Source organism: Amblyomma mixtum, chromosome 2, assembly GCF_055824585.1.
Source record: "Amblyomma mixtum isolate Tamu chromosome 2, ASM5582458v1, whole genome shotgun sequence".
Classification (NCBI taxonomy): Eukaryota; Metazoa; Arthropoda; class Arachnida; order Ixodida; family Ixodidae; genus Amblyomma; species Amblyomma mixtum.
The window spans coordinates 256,439,665-256,460,878 of NC_143013.1; the positions used below are offsets into that span (position 1 = coordinate 256,439,665).

A 21,214-nucleotide genomic window follows, 5' to 3' on the forward strand; every position below is an offset into this window, starting at 1 on the left:
GCCTTTGACGTCGAGAGCTTTATATATGTAGATTTTCCGAGATTAACGTTGTAGTTGGCGTACGTTGTAGAGGTAGTCGTAGTAACTATTTGTAGTATTAGCAGCAGCTGCAGCAGTACTAGTTGTCGTGGCAGTAGTAGAAGTAGTGGAAGTACGCGTAGCATACTGGTGTGCTACTAGATGTACTAGTAGTAGTAGTAGCAGTAGTAGTAGTAGTAGTAATAATAATAGTACAAGTAGTAATACTCGTAGTAGTAGTTTTAGCAGTAGAAGTAGCAGTAGTAGTAGTAGCAGTAGTCGTAGTAGTAGTAGGAGCGGCAGCAGTAGTGTAGATAGTAGCAGGAGTAAGTATAGTTAGTATAGCGGTGGCAAAACAGTCAACATCAGTGACGTGAGAGCAGTACTAGGTACACTTGATGACCTTCCGACCAATGGGAATTGTGTATGACGTCTCCATGCGTTAACCAATCAAAATGCGTAATCTCTGTTCACGTCATTAAGACCTGAGGTTTAGGGATCCAGCAGTGGGTGGGCGACTGCAGAAGGTCGGTGCTTGTTGGTCCGTTATCTTTCCCTATCACATGGGAAGTTCATATCATAGGGAAAAGTAAATGAGACTCCATACGATTTCCACGTTATTTCCGCCTGTTTTCCATATCATTTCCATGCAGTTCTCTCATAATTTCCATATGACGTGCATGACGTCATACGGAGCCCGTATGAATTCAGGCTTTCCCAGCTGCGGTAAGTTGGTTGGTTGGTTGGTTTATGGGGTTTAACGTCCCAAAGCGACTAAGGCTATGAGAGACGCCGTAGTGGAGGGCACCGGAAATTTTGAACACCTGGGGTTCTTTAACGTGCACTGACATCGCACAGTACACGGGCCTCTAGAATTTCTCCTCCAAAGAAATTCTAGCCGCCGCGGCCGGGATCGAACCCGCGTCTTTCGGGCCAGCAGCCGAGCACCATAACCGCTGAGCCACCGCGGCGGCCTGCGGTAAGTCCGTATACTCCGTGTGGACGCCGGTCTCGTCCTTGTGGTATCCATACAAGCCCTGCGAAAAGATACGCTCTTATGAGAATCATCATATGCTACATTAATAAGATCATCGCCAATGCCGCCTACATTCCGAACATCTTCCGTAAATGGCTCACCGGCCTTCGCTGGCATCACGGGGGCAATGTATAGATGTCATGAAATGCCGGTACCGCGGCTGTACGTGCCGAGCTGATCTGTACTACTTATAATTTGGCATTGCTCAGAGTTCCGCAAGGGATGCGGCAACCTCGTCGCCAAGTACGATCTTCCCACCGATGGCGAGGGATTTCGTGCACTGAACAGAGCCGGAGCGAACGGTATCTGGGAAGATATTGGCAAATATGCTAAGTGGCCTCTAGAAAGCACTGTAAAGCGCGGCTAGACCACCCATGCCATCCGCCTATGCATGTATAGGTCCAGCATTTCCCCTAATAAACAACGGCATCGAGCATTCATTCATTCATTCATTCATTCATTCATTCATTCATTCATTCATTCATTCATTCATATGCAAGGTTTCGCTTTGGAGTGGGCACCTTTTGGCAAAAGGGACAATGGGGGTATATAGATAAGCCATTGGCGCCCGGTCTCACGCTAGCAGCCTCTGTAATTTCCCGCGTCTCACGCTCTTCATATCAACAAATGTAATGCTTCGTTCTATAACACCTGGCTTCGCCAACCTCATTTCAGAACCCTCCGAATATTCGATATCGCTTTGCACAATCCTTGAATCCGTGGTCTCGTACTTGGTGACAACCTGCCTTTCATATATATTACTGGCGCTATTGCAATTTCTACTGCTCACACCGTACTTTTTGCATTTCCGGGTGTCTTCGTGAATAAATTTATTCCGCCTTGTCGCCAACACTCCGGTACGGGTGTGCTAATCGTTGAAACCTTCTGCTCATTTACTCGCTGTTGAGTGCACTTTTGGCTGCGGTTCAATAATTAATTCTGTATGCTCTATCTCGCTCATCGATATCTCTATGTCTTGCTGTGCGTTGGATAATGTCATCTTTTGCTCTCTTCCGGTCGAACGTATTCAGATATACTCCTTCCTCTTTGCTCGCGCTTCACGTATATCTGCCAACTTAGGAACGTACGGCTTTTGCAGCGCATTCATTATAGAAGGCATTGCAGTGCAATTGCTGTCTTAAATGCATCGGCGGTTCCTCGTGCGTCATTAAGATTGTTGCTAATTTTAGGATGCACTTTTAGTCAGCCATTTCTTTTTTGTCTTTATTCTTGGCGGCACGATCCCGTGCTTTTCTTGGACCCGTGCATCTATTTTGCGCGGTGACAATGCTCAAGATCAGCTTTCGCATCTTTCTCCTTATTTTTCTCTTTATTTTTGTTTCAATCGTTATTTGAACGAGCAGGATGCGTTTCTGCTTTTATGCACGTTATCTCTTACGTTCTTGTCTACTTCCTTCTGCAGCAGCTTCAGATTATTTTTTTTTTTGCTTTCTTCTGCCCTCGTCAACGTTTCGCCGAGCTTATGGATTGATTACTTGATTTACTCACTTCAACAGCTGTGGAGAGCTTCCTCCTAGTCCTTAGAGCGATCATTGTCACCTTTTTATAAAATCTAGATTTGGGTAAATAAGGCTGCGTATTTCTACCGCCTGTCTTACTGCACACTTTTAAGGCGCATGATGGGTGGGGCCTTTGTATCGTCAGTTTATATCTCCCTTGCGAGCTGATTCCATGTTTTATCTCTTGGCCAAGTAGAGGCTGGATAAGCACAGTCGTGCGAGTAAACACGTGGACAGTTCCTTGCACTCTATCCGCTTTCTGATGATGTGCTTTTACATCTTACTGACGTACGCGGAGGATTTCCTGTGTTGCATCAGGGCCCAGATTCATACCCAATAATTGTGGACAAAAGCACTTTTGAGCGAGAAACCTTTTATGAACGCAATTTTTTCATATAATGTAACATTTCACTATAACAATCATATATCCGCAGATCACCCAACCACAGTCTTTAATTTCTTTAATCTTTTTTTATATTAACGTTTTCGCTATCGTCAAAAGCGTTCCCCATTGGTTTTCTATGGGAGTCTTAACTGCTCGATGCAGTCGATGGAAACACTTGAAAGATTTTGCCACCTGAAGAATGGACCACTGCCTTCAATATTTCCGTAAACTATCTTACAACTTTCTAATTTAAAAAATTTTTCCCGAAATTTTTTGGACATGGTCTGGGCTCAATCATTTTTAAATGCCCATGTAACTTTCTTTGTCAGTTGGTTTCACCTTTGTAGTTGCGAAGCGAGCAATATCTTTCGAGCCTAACGCCTTATGCAAATTCGTATCGCGACTTTTTCGTCATACCGATGTACAATCTGCATTCTGTCTCGAACAGAGCACCGTGCTGAACAATTTTCCTCTCTTCCAGCGCTGCTAGGTTGCGAGCAGTTCTTTTTTTAACTGGTGCCTTTGAAGCGCAGAGCATCCCGTTTTTTTTTTCTTTCGGCTTTATTTCCGATCATCATGTCGCCTGTCGTATCACACTTCGGTTCGGACTGTACGCGGGTCTTTTCGGTGTTCTGAGGTCGAAGGAATGATAGCCGGCCGTGGGTGTTGCGCCGCGTCCGAAAGTTGTCTGTGCGAACATCGGCGCGACCTTTCAAGAGAGATCCGGCCTTGTTGTTGCCATTGTGCTCAGTTCAACTTCAGACACGCTGTCTGACCCATAAGCAAGAAGCTGACCTCCGACATCGCCCACAACCGGCTGCTTAACGAGGTATTCGTCGCGACGGAGAAGAGGGTGTTTGTCGCTTATTATATCCCACTCCTGCTCCCACGTGTACACAAAGTGGATGAGGTGGTGGGGTAAGGTGAAGGCGTCACAACTCCCACTCGAATTCCTTCCTGACATTGGAGCGAGCGGGCCGCAGCGATAATTAAGTGGCCGTCTTGATGCCCGATAGAGTTGCTGGTCAGGTCAAGGCGATTGACGGCAAGATTTTCCTGAGGCCTGCTGTTCCAAGCGAAACCATAAGCGAATGGCGATCGATATCTACCAAGCTGGACACACGTGCCTTTCCACAGCAGGTCGCTCTGCGCATAGCGCTCCAGAGCATAAACCTCCAGGTGCGGGCAGTGGCTGTCCTACGTGGAGCATTTGTCAAAAGCGCTACCACCCTGCGGTGTTGATTTCGTGGTCCCTCGTTAGTCGTCACCAGTCTCCTCACTCTCTACATAGTGTCGGATCTGCAGCGGCTTCCAGGCGGTTTACCGAGGGGCCAGGCCGCTGATCTTGCAGCGAGTTGGGAGGTCTGCGTACATTTTATAAACTGCGTGTGCTAAAATAAAGCAAGATGATATTTTGCTTAGTATGTACAAGGCGTTGATCACTAATTAAAAACAAAATTGGGTTCTTGAGGCATAGTAATACCAGTGTTGGTGGTCGTCAAAAACAGACGAATCATGTAAACTAGTAAAGTGATTAATTAAATTCTAGTAGTTAACTTTCTAACTATTACCAATAGGTACCTGACTGCAATTATAGATTTCAAGCCGGCTGTTACTAATAGCCATATTAGTTTGTATAATTTCGAAAACTCGATTACTCTCTGCGCTGTGGCTGGACAAAATTTGGCTATTTCGACTAGTTACGTGCACTGGAGGGGTTGCTTTGTCTGCATGCTTCTCGAAAGTAAATGCACTTTGGCAAGGTGTAGCCAAAATTAGTTGAGGTACAGCAGCCAGGGTTATCGCGTTTTCGAAATTCGAAATAATGATATGGCTACTATTAACGGTCAGCTACAAGTATCTAATTGCAATAAGATGACTAACGGTAATAGTTAAACAGTTAACTACTAGAATTTAGTTAACCTCTGCACTTCGTGCGTTTTAATTTTGATGTCCGCACGCACGCACACGCACGCACGCACACGCACGCACACGCACGCACACGCACGCACACGCACGCACGCACGCACGCACGCACGCACGCACGCACGCACACGCACGCGCACGCACGCACACGCACGCACGCACACGCGCACATACACAAACACATCGCTGGCGACCGACCTCAAGATGGCATTTTCATTGGTATACTATGTGCTAATGAAAACATAATCCCATGGTTTGTGCCAACAGTACGGTACGGCTATTTTCGCGTGACGTTAGAGCTGCTTATTTAATGCGCAAGCGCTTGAGTAAATCGAAACTGTGTATAGACGGACCAACGCTGCACAGCTTACACGGTGTTCGAGTGCTTGCAAAAACAAGACGCGTGTAACCAGAATAACTCCCCCACGTTTGACTCTCCTTGAACCGTCTGACGTCCTTTGCGTCTGAAAATAAAAACGAGGTGGTTGTTGTGCCACACAACTTTACAGTCGCTCTTTGCGCTGTCGTTGAGCCTTTCTGTCTATGCCTGCTTGCACGCAGGAAATAACTGGAGCAGCTATTTAAAGCTGTGTACCTCAATAACGACCTCTGTTGTTGTTTGCCAGTGATGATGACTGGTGTTGGTTGACGGAACGCAAGCACTGATAGAACCTTGTGCGGCATGGCTGTGCGGACTGCTAAACTACACTGTGGCGTTATAAAAATAAAAAAAAAAAATAAAACAGCGTAGGTGCTGTCCGTATGCTGACAGCTGAGTCGTGATAGACGGCATTCACTGTGCCCGCTGCAGAAACCTTTCAACCTCCGTAAGCTAAACGTGGCCTTAATCGCTCACGAAACGCCTTTCACGAAGTGGCAAGCACTAGAAAGAAATCAGTGCTCGGTGGTAGTCGTAGTAGCGTGAGGCCAGTTCCGAGGCCAATGCCGAGGCCCATTCCGAGCCTAATTCCGAGGCAATCTGGCTGAGGCCAATTCCGAGGCCCATTCCGAGGCCAATTCCGAGGCAATTCGGCTGAGGCCAATTCCGATTGCCCGCTTCCGATCTTCCATTATGCTTCCTTTAGTCACCGGCTCGATCAACCGGGATGAAATTTATGTCCAAAAGAAAGCGTAATAGTTGAAACGTTTTGGGGGCAGAATTGAAATTTACGCCCTTCGACTATCATTCCGTAGTAAATCGCTGAAGATCCGACAAGACAGCGACATCTAATCTAACTATAGTCCACATTTTCTGAGCTGCATAACCGGAACAGACATATTTGATTTTGTAAGTTATGTGCAAAAGAAGCCGCTGCCTATCTCTTTAGAACTATAGCCGATGCGGTGACTCAGGTGCTCGGCTGCTGACCCGAAAGACGCGGATTCGATCCCGGCCGTGGCGGTCACACTTCATTGGAGGCGACAGGCTATATGGGCCTGTGTACTGGGCGATGTCAGTGCACGTTAAAGAACCCCAGGTGGTCGAAATTTCCGGAGCCCTTCACTACGGCGTCTCTCATAGCCTGAGTCGCTTTGGGACGTTAAACCCAATAAAACGAAAACTGATCTTTAGAACTATAACTCCTTAAACCCCCAATGAGGACATAGCTTACTATTTCAAACCGCACTACGTGCAACAGTTGTCTCGTTGGTTGCTCGGGACTTGCAAAAAGGTTGGTGAAATAATCGCTGATGATGAAAGAAAATTGAAGTTGTTAGTCCTGCTGATTTTGAAAGATCTGAGAGGTAACTTCACGCAGTTATATGACAGCGTCAATGCGTTGTCTCTTTTTTTTCTTTTCCTAGCCTCGCGTGCTCGAAAAGTACGTGGTTTTCAAAATTAAGGATGCTTGTTTTTATCAGGAATCCATGGGCTCGTAAGTGCGAAATTTAGGTGTTATTGGCAGCCTGTCTAACAACGGCAGCAGTATCATGTCGGTTTTGCTGCGTTTGCAGCCTTGGCGTGCAGTAGTAGTAGTAGTAGTAGTAGTAGTAGTAGTAGTAGTAGTAGTAGTGGTAGTGGTAGTGGTAGTGGTAGTGGTAGTGGTAGTAGTAGTAGTAGTAGTAGTAGTATCGTAGCTGCTGTAAGAGAAAGCTGTATGTGTGTGTGTGAGTTTGTGCGTGTGACCGTGGGATCACCTACTGACCGTGTTCGCATGCTTGTATGCCAGAATGTGACCTCTGTAATAATGTGATTCCCGTATGTGGGCCTGGAAGTGGAAAGAGGGAAAGGGTGTCGCGATGAAATCCCTCCATTTCTCTCCCCATGATAGAGCAGACAGTCTGGGAGCCTTTTCTTCTCACAGAAATTACGTACCTGTTTTAATATTTCTCGTCCGGAAGTGGCGAGATCCTAACCCGCACTCTTAAATGCAATAAGTTTAATCGGAATCAGTTCAGCACTGCCACGAGAAGAGAATTTATTTTAATGCACATCTGTTTAGTTGATACTTACGACTTGCAATGACCGCACACATTGTGTGAAAAGGAGCCTGGCCATTTTTTGATACAAATGAATGAACATGTTAATTTTGTAAACGTCTTTAAAAAGTGGGAGCGCAGTTATTTCGTAGCTACACTTTCGACCCTAATAAGGTACGTCTTCATTTTTACAAATAAAACACGCTAACCAACACGACATGCGAAGTGCAATGCACTCTACATCCGCGTTAAGTGAGGATTGATTCATACTGATGTTTCCTTCTCTCGCCTTACCAAAAACAGGCTGCCTAGGAGCGACATATCCGATACGTCTTGCGAAGAACGCCCCTACCAACTCTCAATGTCGGACGTGTAGAAGAAAGAGAGAGAGTTTTTATTGGCAAGGAAGGCAGGGTTGGTAGTCTGCAATCGACGTTCTCAGTAAATCGCTTCTGTGCTCCATATTAAAGAAAAAGCGAGAAAAAAGCGAATGCGAAGAAGCGCGATAGGAGGGCAGAAATAATGAATTCGCATGTGTACATGTACACGACACTCGAACGTTCGTAAACCCACCGTCAATATGGCACTGAGGGCTGCGTTGCCATGGTTGCACATCTAGGTCCAGGTCAAGGGCTCGAAATACGCCATCCGACAAATGCCCCTTGTCGATTCTCTTTCGGTATCGATCCAAGCCAGCCCCCAAAGAAGTCGGGATGACAGCTAGGAGACGGCCCGAATGCATACAGAAAGCAAAATTACGGGTTGGAAACCACTGGAAGACCCGAGCTGCTGATGGTTGATGGGAAGGATTTCTCTCCCCTTCGTTTGGATATTTGCCGACCTCACACTGCATGACCTAGAAGCAAACCACGCGGGCTGAGTATTTTTGACAAACCCTACTGAAAGTTTTCATATGTCGAGTTTTATAATTCAATAAGAAATTCCATAACAAATTTTATAGACTCATTTTGGAGTATATGGAGTCGGTGTGGACTGTATGGAAGCATGTGTGAAAACTTACGGACTCCATATGACCTCACGTACACTGAATGGAAATCATATAAAAATTATGCGGAGTGATTATGTACTCCCTACAGACAAGATATAGATTTCCATATATTTTCCATGCCTTATGGACCCCTTATTCCCATAGTTCTATATGAGCGGCTCATATGGAACGTTTCAGTAGGGAAGGCTTCACGTTGTCATGAATGTGCGTGTTCGTATAATGATTATGTTGAAACACGTAAACTTGGGGGGGGGGGGGGGGTAGAATTGTATATCGGCGGAAGAGGCTCCTTGTCCTGCCCTTATAAAAATGGTCTATAGACAGTCTATAGACTTCTTATTGACACTATTGACTACCTATGGATATTGCTTTTTGTCTATTCATCGTCTATAGACTGTGTATAGACAAAAGTCTACTAAAAGTGTATGGCCATAAATCTATAGATTGTCTATAGACTGTCTATGACATTTGTATTGCCTATATACTTTTTTCTATAGACAGTCTAAAGACTTTATCGACAGAAGTCTATAGACACTCTATAGACTGTCTAAAACTTTTTTTTTGTCAGGGTGCACTGTAAGCAGCCATGTCGGGACGGTGATGAAGTAGTCTCAGTTTAAATTGAGCCCACTGTATGCGACGCACTCTGAAAGAGTAATCGTTTTGACCATTTTCATTTGCTTTTTCTCCAAGGTCACTTCCGCGACACCATCGGGGACTACGACGGCCTCTTCCATACCCTGACGGCCGTCAACGCCTTCTTCGCTCTTATCTGGCTGGCTCGGGCCATTTGCTCCAGGAGGCAGTCCAGGAGCTCGGCGAAAGACGTGCCTCCATCAGAACTGGCGCAGTTGGAGACTGCCGTGCCCCTCAACGCCACCAACGACGCCAGTGAAGCGTGATGACCTGCTGTGCTCGTGTGTGTCGTGTGAGTGACTATGCGCGCTGGCGCAGGGACAGCCTCTTAACGATATCACTCGCTCGTGCTGACGGTTTCGTGTAGTGAGCTGTGAAACTTGATTCAGCGACGTAACATCTGCAAGTGGACTCTTCAAGCAGGCCTGCAGTGGGTGTAAATAATAATAGAGAAAAAAGGCCAGATAAACAATGAAGCCAGTGAGACCGTCTGCGGTAGCTCAGCTGTCCTGGTATTCGTCTCCAGAGCGGCCGCCGCGGCCTGGATACCAGGCCGCGGCGGCCGTATTTCGATGGAGGCGAAATGCAGAAATGTTCGCGTGTTGTGCGATGTCAGTCCACTTTAAAAGACTGCAAGTGATCAAAGTTCATCCGGAGCTCTCCGCTGCAGCGACCCTTTCTCCCCCCCCCCCCCCCCCCCCCCCTCTTTTCTCCATTAAAGCGAAACTCCGCTTCAAAAAGTGACTAAGTCTTGTAGCCACATTCGGGGTGCTTGCAAAGGTGACGCCATCTGGAAGAAGAAAATAAATAAAAGCAGTAGCCGTAGGTTGCTGTTCTCTTCTGAAAAAAAAATTTCCTTTATGGCCTCTTCAATGCCTTAATTTATCTGTAAAACTGTGTATGAATGGATTTTTGTTGATGCGCCTGGTTCATTAATTTTATTGGCAGGCGTTTGCGCGTTTATCAAAAATATAGAAGTTTGCAACTAAAGCGCAGTTTACCTTGTTCACCGAGAGCGGCGCGGCAATCCGTAAACGCCCGAATTTTGGCCACCTCGAACGACTTTTTATTGATACAAGGACAATATGGGAAGCTTCGCAACTGGTACTCCCTTCCTCATGGCATGGTTGAAGCGTTCACCAAGAGTGAGACAGTTACTGCGCATTTTCTTTGGTCATAAAACATTTCCATATGCAAGGCAGGGATTTTCTTTTCAATTTTCCTTTCCCGTAGCCCCAGAGACTGTTGGTCTATGTGTTAAAAAAAAAAAAGAAATGTACTTGTTTTTGGCAAGCACACATGATCAACGTTCAGAAGAGGATCTCTGCCCGGGACTGCTGCTAACCAGCAGGGCAGTTTATGGGACAGATGCAGTGTCAGGGTCCTGTGACAGTTTCTATACGAGTAATGGTCCGGCAGCGCCGGAAAAAGCTAGTTTTCAAACCGTCGCTGCAAAAAAAAAAAAAAAGTATTTGAAAACGACCGAACTTTCTGGCAGCTGCTGGCTAAAAAGCCTCTGCCACGCTGCGCTTTTCTTTTTACCTTATTTTACGTTTATTTTATATTTTGGGAAATTTCAAGCAAGAACCCTAAATCTTCTGCTTCTCTAGTCAGATGTCCATTACGGTATTTTTTTAATGCTTTTCTCTTTTTCTTCTTAAAACATTTGCGCATAAACATGGAATTATTTTCTTCTTGTTTGAGAATTTTTTTTTTAAAAACTCGGCAGCTGACATGACACGTCTGCCCCACCGCGGTCGCTCACTGTGGTTAAGGAGCTGAGCTACAGAGCTGGTGAACCCGGGTTCGTACCCTGCTATGGCGGCCACGTCTCGATGGAGGCAAATGGGGCCCCTGTACGGTGCTATGTCAGCGCACGCAAACAAACCGGTGTGACCAAAACTAACCTCGAACCCTGCACTGCGGCGTCCTTCATAGACTGCGGGTCGCTTCAGGACATTAAACCTCACAAATTACGCGACATCTATATTTGAGACGTCTGCCTTTTTTTTTTTTCTGTTTTGCATGAAGGGCATTGAACCTTAGAAATATTGAAGGCAAACCTTGCCTGAAGATTCAAAATAAATTTCTCCAGCATTACAGATGGCATGTACTTCATAAATTGCTTAAAAAGTAGCAGCGAATGTTTCTCAGTAAGCAAGATACTTGTCGTTTCTTCAAACTACCTGTTTGCGTAGCGAGATGGCTCTCGAAACAAGCATTCACGTTTGTATTAATAAGAAAACATTTTGTGGCTGCTTGTTGTGGCTCTGTGTGTGTGGAACGCTCGCTTGACGACTGTCGGCATGCTGACGTTATAAGAGAGTCGGTAGTTAAAAAGGGTACTCCCCGCATAAAGGTATTTTCTGGTAACGGAATTTTACCTAAATTTTCCGCACAACCAAGACGGTACCATGTGCAAGATGAATGGGGACCTTAGTTACGTGGAGGGTGCCCTGTTACTTTTTTCAGTCGAACCGTTATGAAACCACAGGATACCCACCCTGCATGTCAGAGACTCCTGGACTATGGCAGCCGCTTCTCGGCCTTGGGGCAGTAATTCGGTTTGATTTGGGGTCCATGATTTGGTTTAACGTCCCAATTTGACTCAGGCTATGAGGGACGCCATAGTGAAGGGCTCCGGAGCTTTCGACCACCTGGGGTTCTTTAACGTGCACTGACATCGCACAGTACATGGGCCTCTAGAATTTCGCCTCCATCGAAATTCGACCGCCTCGGCCCGGATCGAACCCGCGTCTTTCGGGTCAGCAGCCGAGCGCCATAACCACTGAGCCACCGCGGCGGCTAATTCGTCAGAGCGCTGATATCAACTACCAGACAAATATTTGTACGTGTGCTGAAAGCAGTCGCAGCTGCGATGCGGTACTTTGCAAGCACTGGCGTAAGCCCGTTGCACCGGAAAAAATGTTTATTTATTTGTTTATACATACTATCAGTCCAACCGTGACCAAGATAGATGTGGAAAACTACCATGCGAAATTGCTCAAACACCCAGACTAGAAGTACCAAAATCGGGTGCAATGTGGCATCCATATATACTACAATTGAACCTCGTTATAACCAAGTTGAAGGGGCCCGGGGATTACTACGTTATAGCTGTAACTTTGTTATAGCAACCCGTGTTTGGCCAAGCTTCCAAGTGTAGTCGTCATTCCTTCGTTTCACCCATTATTTCGTTATAACGAGGTTCGACTTACTCATACAACCAAGGGACGCTGAGGTCAAAACCCTCCAGTTTTTAGTCTTGGTAAAAACCGATTTACTGCTCTTTTTGTTCCTGTCAATCTTTGTTGGGCAGCAAAAGACGGCAATTTATTGCTGAGGAAATTGGATTTCAAAAATTTCCCACCTCTCGGTTTCAGTCCGCGATGTTAGGTCTGAGAAGGTCGACTCCGTGATCACTGTTTGAAAGTGAGCTGCTCTGCAGCCTAGCCTCAGGGATTCGTGTCGGAAAACTTAAATGACGCACCGCTGTCTGCCTCCGAAACTGGCCGCTGGTGGCGACACTTGCTCTTAATTTATGGGCTCTTCTAGGAGATAAAAACTCTGTTTTCGGAGACACAGCGTCTTTGTCATGAGAACGCTGAAGCCAATCGATACAGGCAAGCTTCGATTTGTCCTAATGTCCATTTGGCGCAAGTACGCTGGGGAGAACCCTCGTGTTGATCTTGTTGGACAAGTAACGTACGGCTGTATCACGTGCCCATGTGACTAATATTTGACTGACAGGGCCTCTACAGATTTATAATTGTCGCCATCCAGCCGAAGTAAATAGGATGTTTTGAAAGGGATTTACAAATGTGCTCCTTTTCGAGCAACGTAGCTATGCACGACAACGCCCGAATGGTAGCTTCTTAGTTTGTAGGCCGTCAGCCCAGTGCAAACCCGCTGCTCAGTACAACAGTCCATTTAATTGCGCCCGCACCTCACCCTGCTAGCAAATAAATAATGTCGCTAGAGAAGGCAGTGTTTGATTCCTTTGTCAGACTGTAAATGATACAGTTCGCTCCACTGTGATATTGAGAGGAACGATGGAAAGAAAATTAGTACGAGGAAAAAAAGAAAAAAAGAACCCTTACACTGTGGAATTTACCTTCAGCGGAAACTGGGGCTGCCTTTGTTCAGTAATGAGGGAACGTACAAACTTCGCATTCGGCATTACTGTAGTTCGCCAAAATAAAAATAAAAACGAAAATGGATTCAGCTGTAGAAACTGTGGAATTTCAAGAGGGACAATTTCTTAAAACGGTTCTGCTGTTTGAAAACGTGTCTGATGCGAAATTTTTTTTCGTGCATAAAGTTTAGGGAAAGGAAGAACATGCTGATTAAATTTATTATATGCACAGTGCGGAGAAATCTGCCGCGTTTTTCTGTGAAATTTATAAAGGTGCATGCATGTTGTCGAGCGGTGGGGACAACGTCATCTAGTAACAAACGAGGAAGTTAACATGAAAGTTACCTTATTCGGCTTACTTGCGCTCGCAAAGAATTTTACTCGGCAGCAGCAATAGCAACAAGCGTCCTCGACGGTCGTCGAAGAACAGAATTCCCGCTGCTCTCGGGCGCACTCAGTTTAAAGCTGACAAGGAACCTTCGAGATAACAGGCTAAACGCCACTACGAAAATCTCGGCTAATGTACGTAGGAGCAGTTTTGCGGGGCTGCGATAATTCTAGTTAAATTTAGACGCATCTGGTGCCACAAACAGAAAAGGCCGCGTGCCGATGGCTGCGAGCGTGAACAAACAAACAATAGAAAGCTTCGCGGCAACATCTAAACTATGGGGCTGTAGGATATATATATATATATATATATATATATATATTGATACATGCGCCGGTCGCACCGAACTGAAGTCGTGCACGTTGTTCGCATGAAGCCTTATCAAGACCGGCTACCTGACTGAACTGCGGTTCCCTGCAGCTGTGTTCTACCCTCTCGCTGTCTTTTCTCTCCTAGCCGCATCGTGTCGATGCTGCAGAAGAGGGGGGCAGTGATACATGCTTTCGAAGAGTCAGTAGTAGTGCATGCGCTAGTAGAGGAAGAAGTTGGTTGTCTCTCGCGCGCGCGCTCGAACCACTGAGGGACCGCCGCAGGTTTTTCGTCTCTGCGCCGCTGTTCTATTCGCGTTGCACGCTACAATATATATATATATATATATATATATATATATATATATATATATATATATATATATATATATATATATATATATATAGTTGTCAGTATTGAAAGTATATGTCAGTATGTCAGTATATATATATATATATATATATATATATATATATATATATTGGGAATTTGAGGAACGAAATTGAAACGAGATATTGAGAAACGAAGAGCGAAATTGAGAAACGCTTCATTTAGGTAAACATATATTGCTAGTCTACGTTTCGGACAGAGTCTTGAAAAAGGACAGGCGCTGTCCGAAACGTCGACTAGCAATAAATGTTTACCTAAATGAAGCATTTCTCAATTTCGCATTTTACCTCTACCAACCAAGTACGTTTATCTTTTTGTGCTATATATATATATATATATATATATATATATATATATATATATATATATATATATCAGCGTTTTAGCCAACGTTGTATGAAATAAATAATGATGTGAATTGTGCCGCATATATGCTTTGGAAGCAGAATCCGCGTGTTCTTCCAGTTGTTATACTATACCCAAGCGTCCCTCATAGCCTGAGCCGCTTTGGGACTTTAAACCCCCATAAATTAAACTAAACTAATACTATACCCAAGAGAAGCACGAAGTCTGCACTTGTCAAAATTCGTGCAGAAGAAGCGCTTCTTAATAAACATGATTGAAGAATGGAGCATCTTTTCTTTCTGGGCAAGTTTTGTAAACTCTGTCTATAAAAGCAAATCATACAGCAGCTTCTTACAAATATAGAAAGGCAGGAGAATCATGTCAGCGCGTCGATCTTTATTTAAACTGAAACGTTGATATTAAAATCCCGTAAAGCTTTTAGATAATGAGCGAATATTTAGTTGCCTTTCACACGCATTCACGATTATTATTTTGAACATTTTATCCGTCGCGGTGGCTCAGTGGTTACGGCGCTCGGCGCTGACCCGAAAGACGCAGGTTCGATCCTGGCCGCGGCGGTTGAATTTCGATGGCGGCGAAATTCTAGAGGCCTGTGTACTGCGCGATGTCAGTGCCCTTTAAAAACCACCAGGTCGTCAAAATTTCCGGAGCCTTTTACTATGGCGTTCCTCATAGCGTGTGTCGCTCTGGGACGTTAAATACCCATAAACCAAACCTAAACATTTTAATACTGACAACTGGTCCCGGACAAGCGGGGACTGAAAAAAATCTGCCCTTTCACTATAGGTTGAGGAACAAGTTCTTGTTCGGAAGCAATAAGAGAAATTTATCAGATATTCCTCGGATGAAAAACTGTAGCGCTCGAGACGAGGACACAACGAAGACAACACATGCGCTAACTTTCAACTGAATCTTTATTCAATGCACAAACAGTTTTTAAATACTGCGCAAGCATCAAAATATCTTCCCACGAGCCTATCACACCGCAAGTCACTTTTCACAATTTGTACAAGCCATCAAGAAAAATCATCTCCTTCTTTGATAAATATACAGATGGGATGCTTACATACTTTGCTTTAACAATCTCCCGTGTTGGCTGTTTCCTGCTTTTGTTAATCACCTGGCATTCATCGAACTTCGGCATGCATGCATCTGGTTTACATTCCTCACAGTGTTCTGAAAGATTGCCTTTTTTATTTTCTATATTCCTATTGTGCTCCCGTAGCCTCTCGTTTAGGCACCTCCCGGTTTGGCCTACGCACACCTTACCACATGACAGTGGCAAGGAATACACAACACCTTCTGCGCAGTCAACAAATTTCTTGCTGTGATTCTTTGTACAACTTGCACGCGTCTTGTAAGACATGCACTGACGCTTGTGGTAACTTAAGTGGAGGCGACGAAATAGAAGCAGAGCATTCTTGTCAACTAAAGCGAAGGAAACGGCTACGATCCATGTCATAGTGAAGAGCTCCGAATGTATTGCGACTGCCTCAGGCTCTTCAATATGTGCGCCGAAATCGCAGTCTACGGCATTCGCGTTTTGCCTACGCCAAAATGTTGCTACCGCGGCAGCGTGAACATGCAATCCCGTGCTTAGGGAGTTCAACGCCGGAAACCCACTGCAGTGGGTATAAAGGGGTCACAGTTAGTTTACAGCTGTAACCTGGTTTGCAAAATGACATTGAAAAGAAATTCTGCTGTTGAAAAAATATCTGCCTGCACGCCGATGTCAAAACAGCTGGGCCCAGTCGCACGAAACAAAACTAGACAATCTGGTTCCTGTTCTACTGTTATTCGCAGTCTCGTTGCAAACTACGCTATCCTTGGGAGACAAAACCGCTTGCACGAAGCAGTGAGACTGCCATCAAGACTGCGAATTGGCGAGTGAAGGATTCTACGACCTAGGCTGCACGCAGCGGACAAGCTCACAGCCTGGTCCTGCAATCTGCTTGCCCTAGGTGCGGTTTCCAGGTGCGGTCACAAGGTGCGGCCTCCAGGTCAAAGTCAAACTCATTTTATTCAGGAAACAGTAATAGGTGCCTAGGAGGCAGACTTAAAGGCAAATTAATGCCTGACTCAGTGTCGGCCCCCTTCCAAAACACATCACTCAACAGCAGGTGCAGTCACATCGTTGAACAAGTTTCGATCAACATAAAAGGAACACATTAATACAGCATAGCATACAGGGCTAAGTCATACTGCGAGGAAACAAACAGCTAAAATAAATGGCATGTGGTCATAGGCAGAGAAAATAAACAAGCGGGAACAATTAAACATTCACAACACAAATCATCTGGTATCTACTTGGAACCCAGAAAATAAAGGAAATAGTCAAAATTGTGTGCTAAAAAAATGTCTTAATGTTTTTTTTAAAGGCTTGAGCTCAAGAACTGTCAGTAATGATATTCATAACCATGGCGTGCTTATTCAAGAAGTTAGGAATCTGATATGTTAACTTTTGTGTTCCGTAGTTTGTACGAATCCGGTCTTTGTTATAAATGGTATGCCGGAGATTGTACATGTGTTCTTTATGAAGATATTTCTCTATGAACGATGATGCATTCTGTTTGATTTGAGTGTATATAGCTACTGCTAGTTGTTTACATATGGTGCGGGAACAAGGTGCGGTTTCCAGGTGCACGCAACTAATCCAGGCAACGCTTTTTGGCAAAGTATATAGGTTGCTGTTTGTAGCCCACGTCATATCGATGCTGACACGTTGGCCGATTTAGAACGAGGGTCAAAGACAAAGAAGTGCCTGAACTCAGCTAGAAGCGTTAACACAGCCGCTCCGAAGTGTCCTCCATTGAGAAAACCGCGCGAGCGTGGGAAATGGTCCCTGGCGCGTACGGCGTTGTCAGTTTTGTAACCTACATGCCCGTTGTACCGACTGCTAGCCATACCGTCGTCTAACCAAAGGTAGTCTTGTCAAACGGCCAGAGAGGGCTGTCAGTTGGAAACGGCCAGCTCCTCTCGAAGCCAACATTTCTAACTGCCCTTATATTTGATCCGAGGGCTAATTGCCTCCAGCGAACCGAAAGAACGAGCGTAGGGATAATTTTGGAAAAAGAAACCGAGAGGAAAAAAAAAAGATGTCGGCACGTGCACACTGTTTTGCGGAACAAGGCCGCAGCTGCCGCACTTGTATAAGCGGCCGCAACCGGCGTTGTGCGTGCCTGCCCCCGGGACTTGCATGCGTGCCAGTGTTTATAAAACGCGGTAAATGTAGCCCTAACGGCGCGGAGCTCGGCGTACTTGTTATATTGGTAGTAGTTGTGACAAGAAGCTAGCTGGTACGGGCACGGATGAAAATGTGAAGCATCTTTGGTTGCTGAACTGTGCCCTTAAAGGTGCACTGAAGAGGATTCTGAACTTGTCTTTTTGCCGCGGGAACTCGATCTACACGTTCCTAGCATTCTTAGAAACTGCAACTTATTGTCCTGTATGGCCGATTTCCCTAATTAAATCGAATTAACGTCCGGCTCCAGCCTTTTTTTTTTAATTCTGCCTCGTACGATGGGCGGAGTCGACCAACGCGTGAAGTTCCTTTCAGTCAGCTCCGTGTAGGCTTTGCTTTCGCTTTATTTTGTTTTTTAGGTTTTCTTGAATAAATAGTTTCATTCGCAGATAATATAGCCGCAAAATAAGCCCGCAGAAATAAAAATACGCGCGGACTATTTGCTAGTACGGACTACTACGTATTACTCCGCCGATGGCAGAGCGGCAAGCCGCCACGGGACTGGGTGAAATGCACTCCACACGTTGGTCGACTCCGCCCACCGTACGAGGCAGAATTCAAAAGAAAGGGCGGGAGCCGGCCGTTAATTCGATTTAATTTGGGAAATCATCCATACAGGGCAATAAGTCGCAGTTTCTAAGAATGCTAGGAACGTGTAGATCGAGTTCCCGCGGCAAAAAGAAAAGTTCAGATTCCTCTTCAGTGCACCTTTAAGGGAAGGAAAGTTCGGCGGTGGTGTGCATTATTCACACGTTCACTTGGCATTCGCCGCGATCTCGGAGCGTTTCCGGATCTCTGGTCGTCGTTGGCTCCAAACTTTCCGGACCAGGCGCTCGCTATGTCCTGCTAGCTCCCGAACGGCGTAAAGCACAACGGCGCGCCATGGACGCGATCATTCGCGAACAATATATCGTATATTACTTTTCGGGAGATATTTCCCATGTATCAAACCTCTCACGGCCGATATCCACCCCCTTTAAAGGCCTCAAGAGGGCGGAGGAGCGCTGGCTTCTTCGCCTCTACACTAACACTGTAGTGTGCACTGCAGTGCTTAAACATTTCCACTCGGCCTTTTCAGGCGAGTGTCCACACTGTGGGGAAGTGTTTGCGGACACGTATCAAATGGTGTGATGATACCCTGCCAATCCTGCTTTCACCATCCCACCCGAGAGGACTGGGAGGCTGCCCTGCTCGGCTTCTCAACTCTCCAGGACCAACGAGCCCTGGTGACAAGAGCCCAGGCCGCTGCGGAAGCCACAGGGGTCCAGGACTAGGGATCTCTCGAGCCCTTCAGGCCCGGTCCAAGCAATAACTCTTTTGTAAGTAGTACAAATAAATGTTTTACATCACCACCGCCACCTACAGCTTGTCCACCCGCCGTCTTACATTCAAGTGCAGCAAGGCCACTCGAAGGCAGCGATAATGACAGCTTCACTGCTGCCAAGCGACTGCTGGCGACCACCATACAGCCGCATTCTTTCAGCCGCTTTATACGTCGGCCGTAAAGAAAAGGCCAACTTTCTCTTCTTTCGCAACTGGCAGGCCTGAGTAGTTTCACTTCTGTGGCTTGTTTTTCATCACATCTTTCCGTGCGCGCCGACAGCAAACGCCGCAAACCGCTGACTGGCGCACGGTGCTTTACATCTCAGGTATGTTGAATTGGAATAAGGTTCAACAAGGGGAAGCTTTGGGCCAGTTGGTCAGACTTGAATTGGAAGTTTAACGGCGCCGCTTATCAGTTCTGGAGGAGGGTGGGCGCTTGGGCTGCTATATGGGCGATGATAGTTATTTACACGGTGTCGTCGCGTTTAATGCATAGTCAAGCGGTCGCGTCAGCTGTGCTCGCTGGAGAGCGAGTGAGATGATTCGCCCTTTATGCGTATAATAAGGCAGATCCAAGGCATGCACTCTCGAGGGTCGTGCGGGCTAAAAAAAGATATCGCATTCAGTGCAGCAATGTATATTATAGGATGTATCCAGATAACAGCTGAAATGCTTACATGGCTATCCAAAATATTCATGAGACGTCAAGGGCGCCATTTTGTGGTGTAACGCGCAGCTACATCTGTGCAAAGCGAAGCAGGGGGTGATAAGCAGGCTGAATATCATTAAGCCTTTCGCTGTGCCACATGCCGCATAAAATGGCCGCCACTGTGACGTCGGTGAATATTCCTCGTAGAGTGGATGCATGCACAGCTGCTTGCGGCAAGAGTGGCAAGAAGAACTGCAGCTGAACCTGGTTATAACGAAGTTGAAAGAGCCCAGCGACTACTTCGTTATAGCCCTTGTTGACCAAGATTCCAAGAGGAATCGTTGTTTCTTCGTTATGTCCATTATTTCCTTATGAACGTTTCGTTATTGCGAGGTTCCACTGTATTATTTTACAAGTTGCCCCATGCTGTCTGAACAACGAAAGGCACACGACTGCAAGACGTCAAGGACACATGCACCCCGCACCCGGCCGTTAGCCTGGTGCAACGTGATGCGGTTATTAGCTTGGCAGAATTAATGAAAGTTTGGTAAGCTAGTTCCCCCAAGCAAAAAACTCTAAATGAATGCCCTGCGTAAGTCAGTGTGTTGGCTAAACCACGCCTTTTGCTTACAAGACCACAGTTGCCCGTTTAGAAACAGTTCGTTGCGTGATCATCATCATCATCGTCATCAGCCTGGCTACGCCCACTGCAGGGAAAGGGCCTCTCCTATGTCTCTCCAATTAACCCTGCCCTTTGCCAGCTGCGGCTAACGTACCCCCGCAAACTTCTTAACCTCATCCACTCACCTAACTTTCTGCCGCTCCCTGCTACGCTTGCCTTCCCTTGGGGAATCCACTCCGTTACCCTTAACAACCAGCGCTTATCTTGCCTTCGCATTGCATGCCGTACCCAGGGCCATTTCTTCTTGATTTCGACTAGGATGTCATTAACCCGCGTTTGTTCTCTGAACCACTCTGCCCTCTTTCTGTCCTCTAATCTTATACCTATCATTTTCCTTGAAAAAAGGAAAAGCGTTCAACTTAAAATGAGGACAACGCAGCGAACGTCGCGTGACCACTTGAGGCTAATTGCGTCGTTAGGGGAAGAAGCCTCCTCCCCTCTGCAGAGCGGCGGCGACAAAAAGAAGCTGTCATAACTTTCCCACGGGCACGATGGTCCACCCTATCTGGAAACCGACCCTTCCACTTTCCTGAAGCGACTAACGACGGCGGCAATCTCCATTCACCTCTAGGAAGCACCTTGGTTTGAAGGAGGTGGCATTGGGGGACGCGGTACTTCTAGTTAACCCTGGTTAACGACCGATCCAACCAGGGCCTCTTTGCTGTCATACTGAAATTTTCGCCGCCACCACCAGAAAAGCTGGGAGACGGAGACAGGATCGACATCGCCATCGGAAGTGCGGGCCCTCGCCACCGGAACCCCAGCCAGGGAGCTCCGCGG

At 46.1% G+C, this 21,214-nt stretch overlaps 1 protein-coding gene across 5 annotated transcripts in view; it reads left to right on the forward strand.

Annotated features, from left to right (window-relative positions):
* The window catches only part of LOC149363621 (putative monocarboxylate transporter 5), a 106,681-nt gene extending 97,246 nt beyond the window's left edge, over positions 1-9,435 (forward strand). For 3 of the 5 annotated variants that reach the window (XM_089573607.1, XM_089573608.1, XM_089573606.1), the window contains exon 5: positions 9,009-9,429. In XM_089573607.1, the coding sequence (XP_089429733.1) occupies positions 9,009-9,217 (209 nt within the window). In that variant the 3' untranslated portion in view covers positions 9,218-9,429. Of the gene's footprint in view, positions 1-9,008 lie in introns of all 5 variants that reach the window. The other 2 variants (XM_089573605.1, XM_089573609.1) reach the window with 2 other exon arrangements.
* The last annotated feature ends 11,779 nt before the right edge of the window (positions 9,436-21,214 follow it).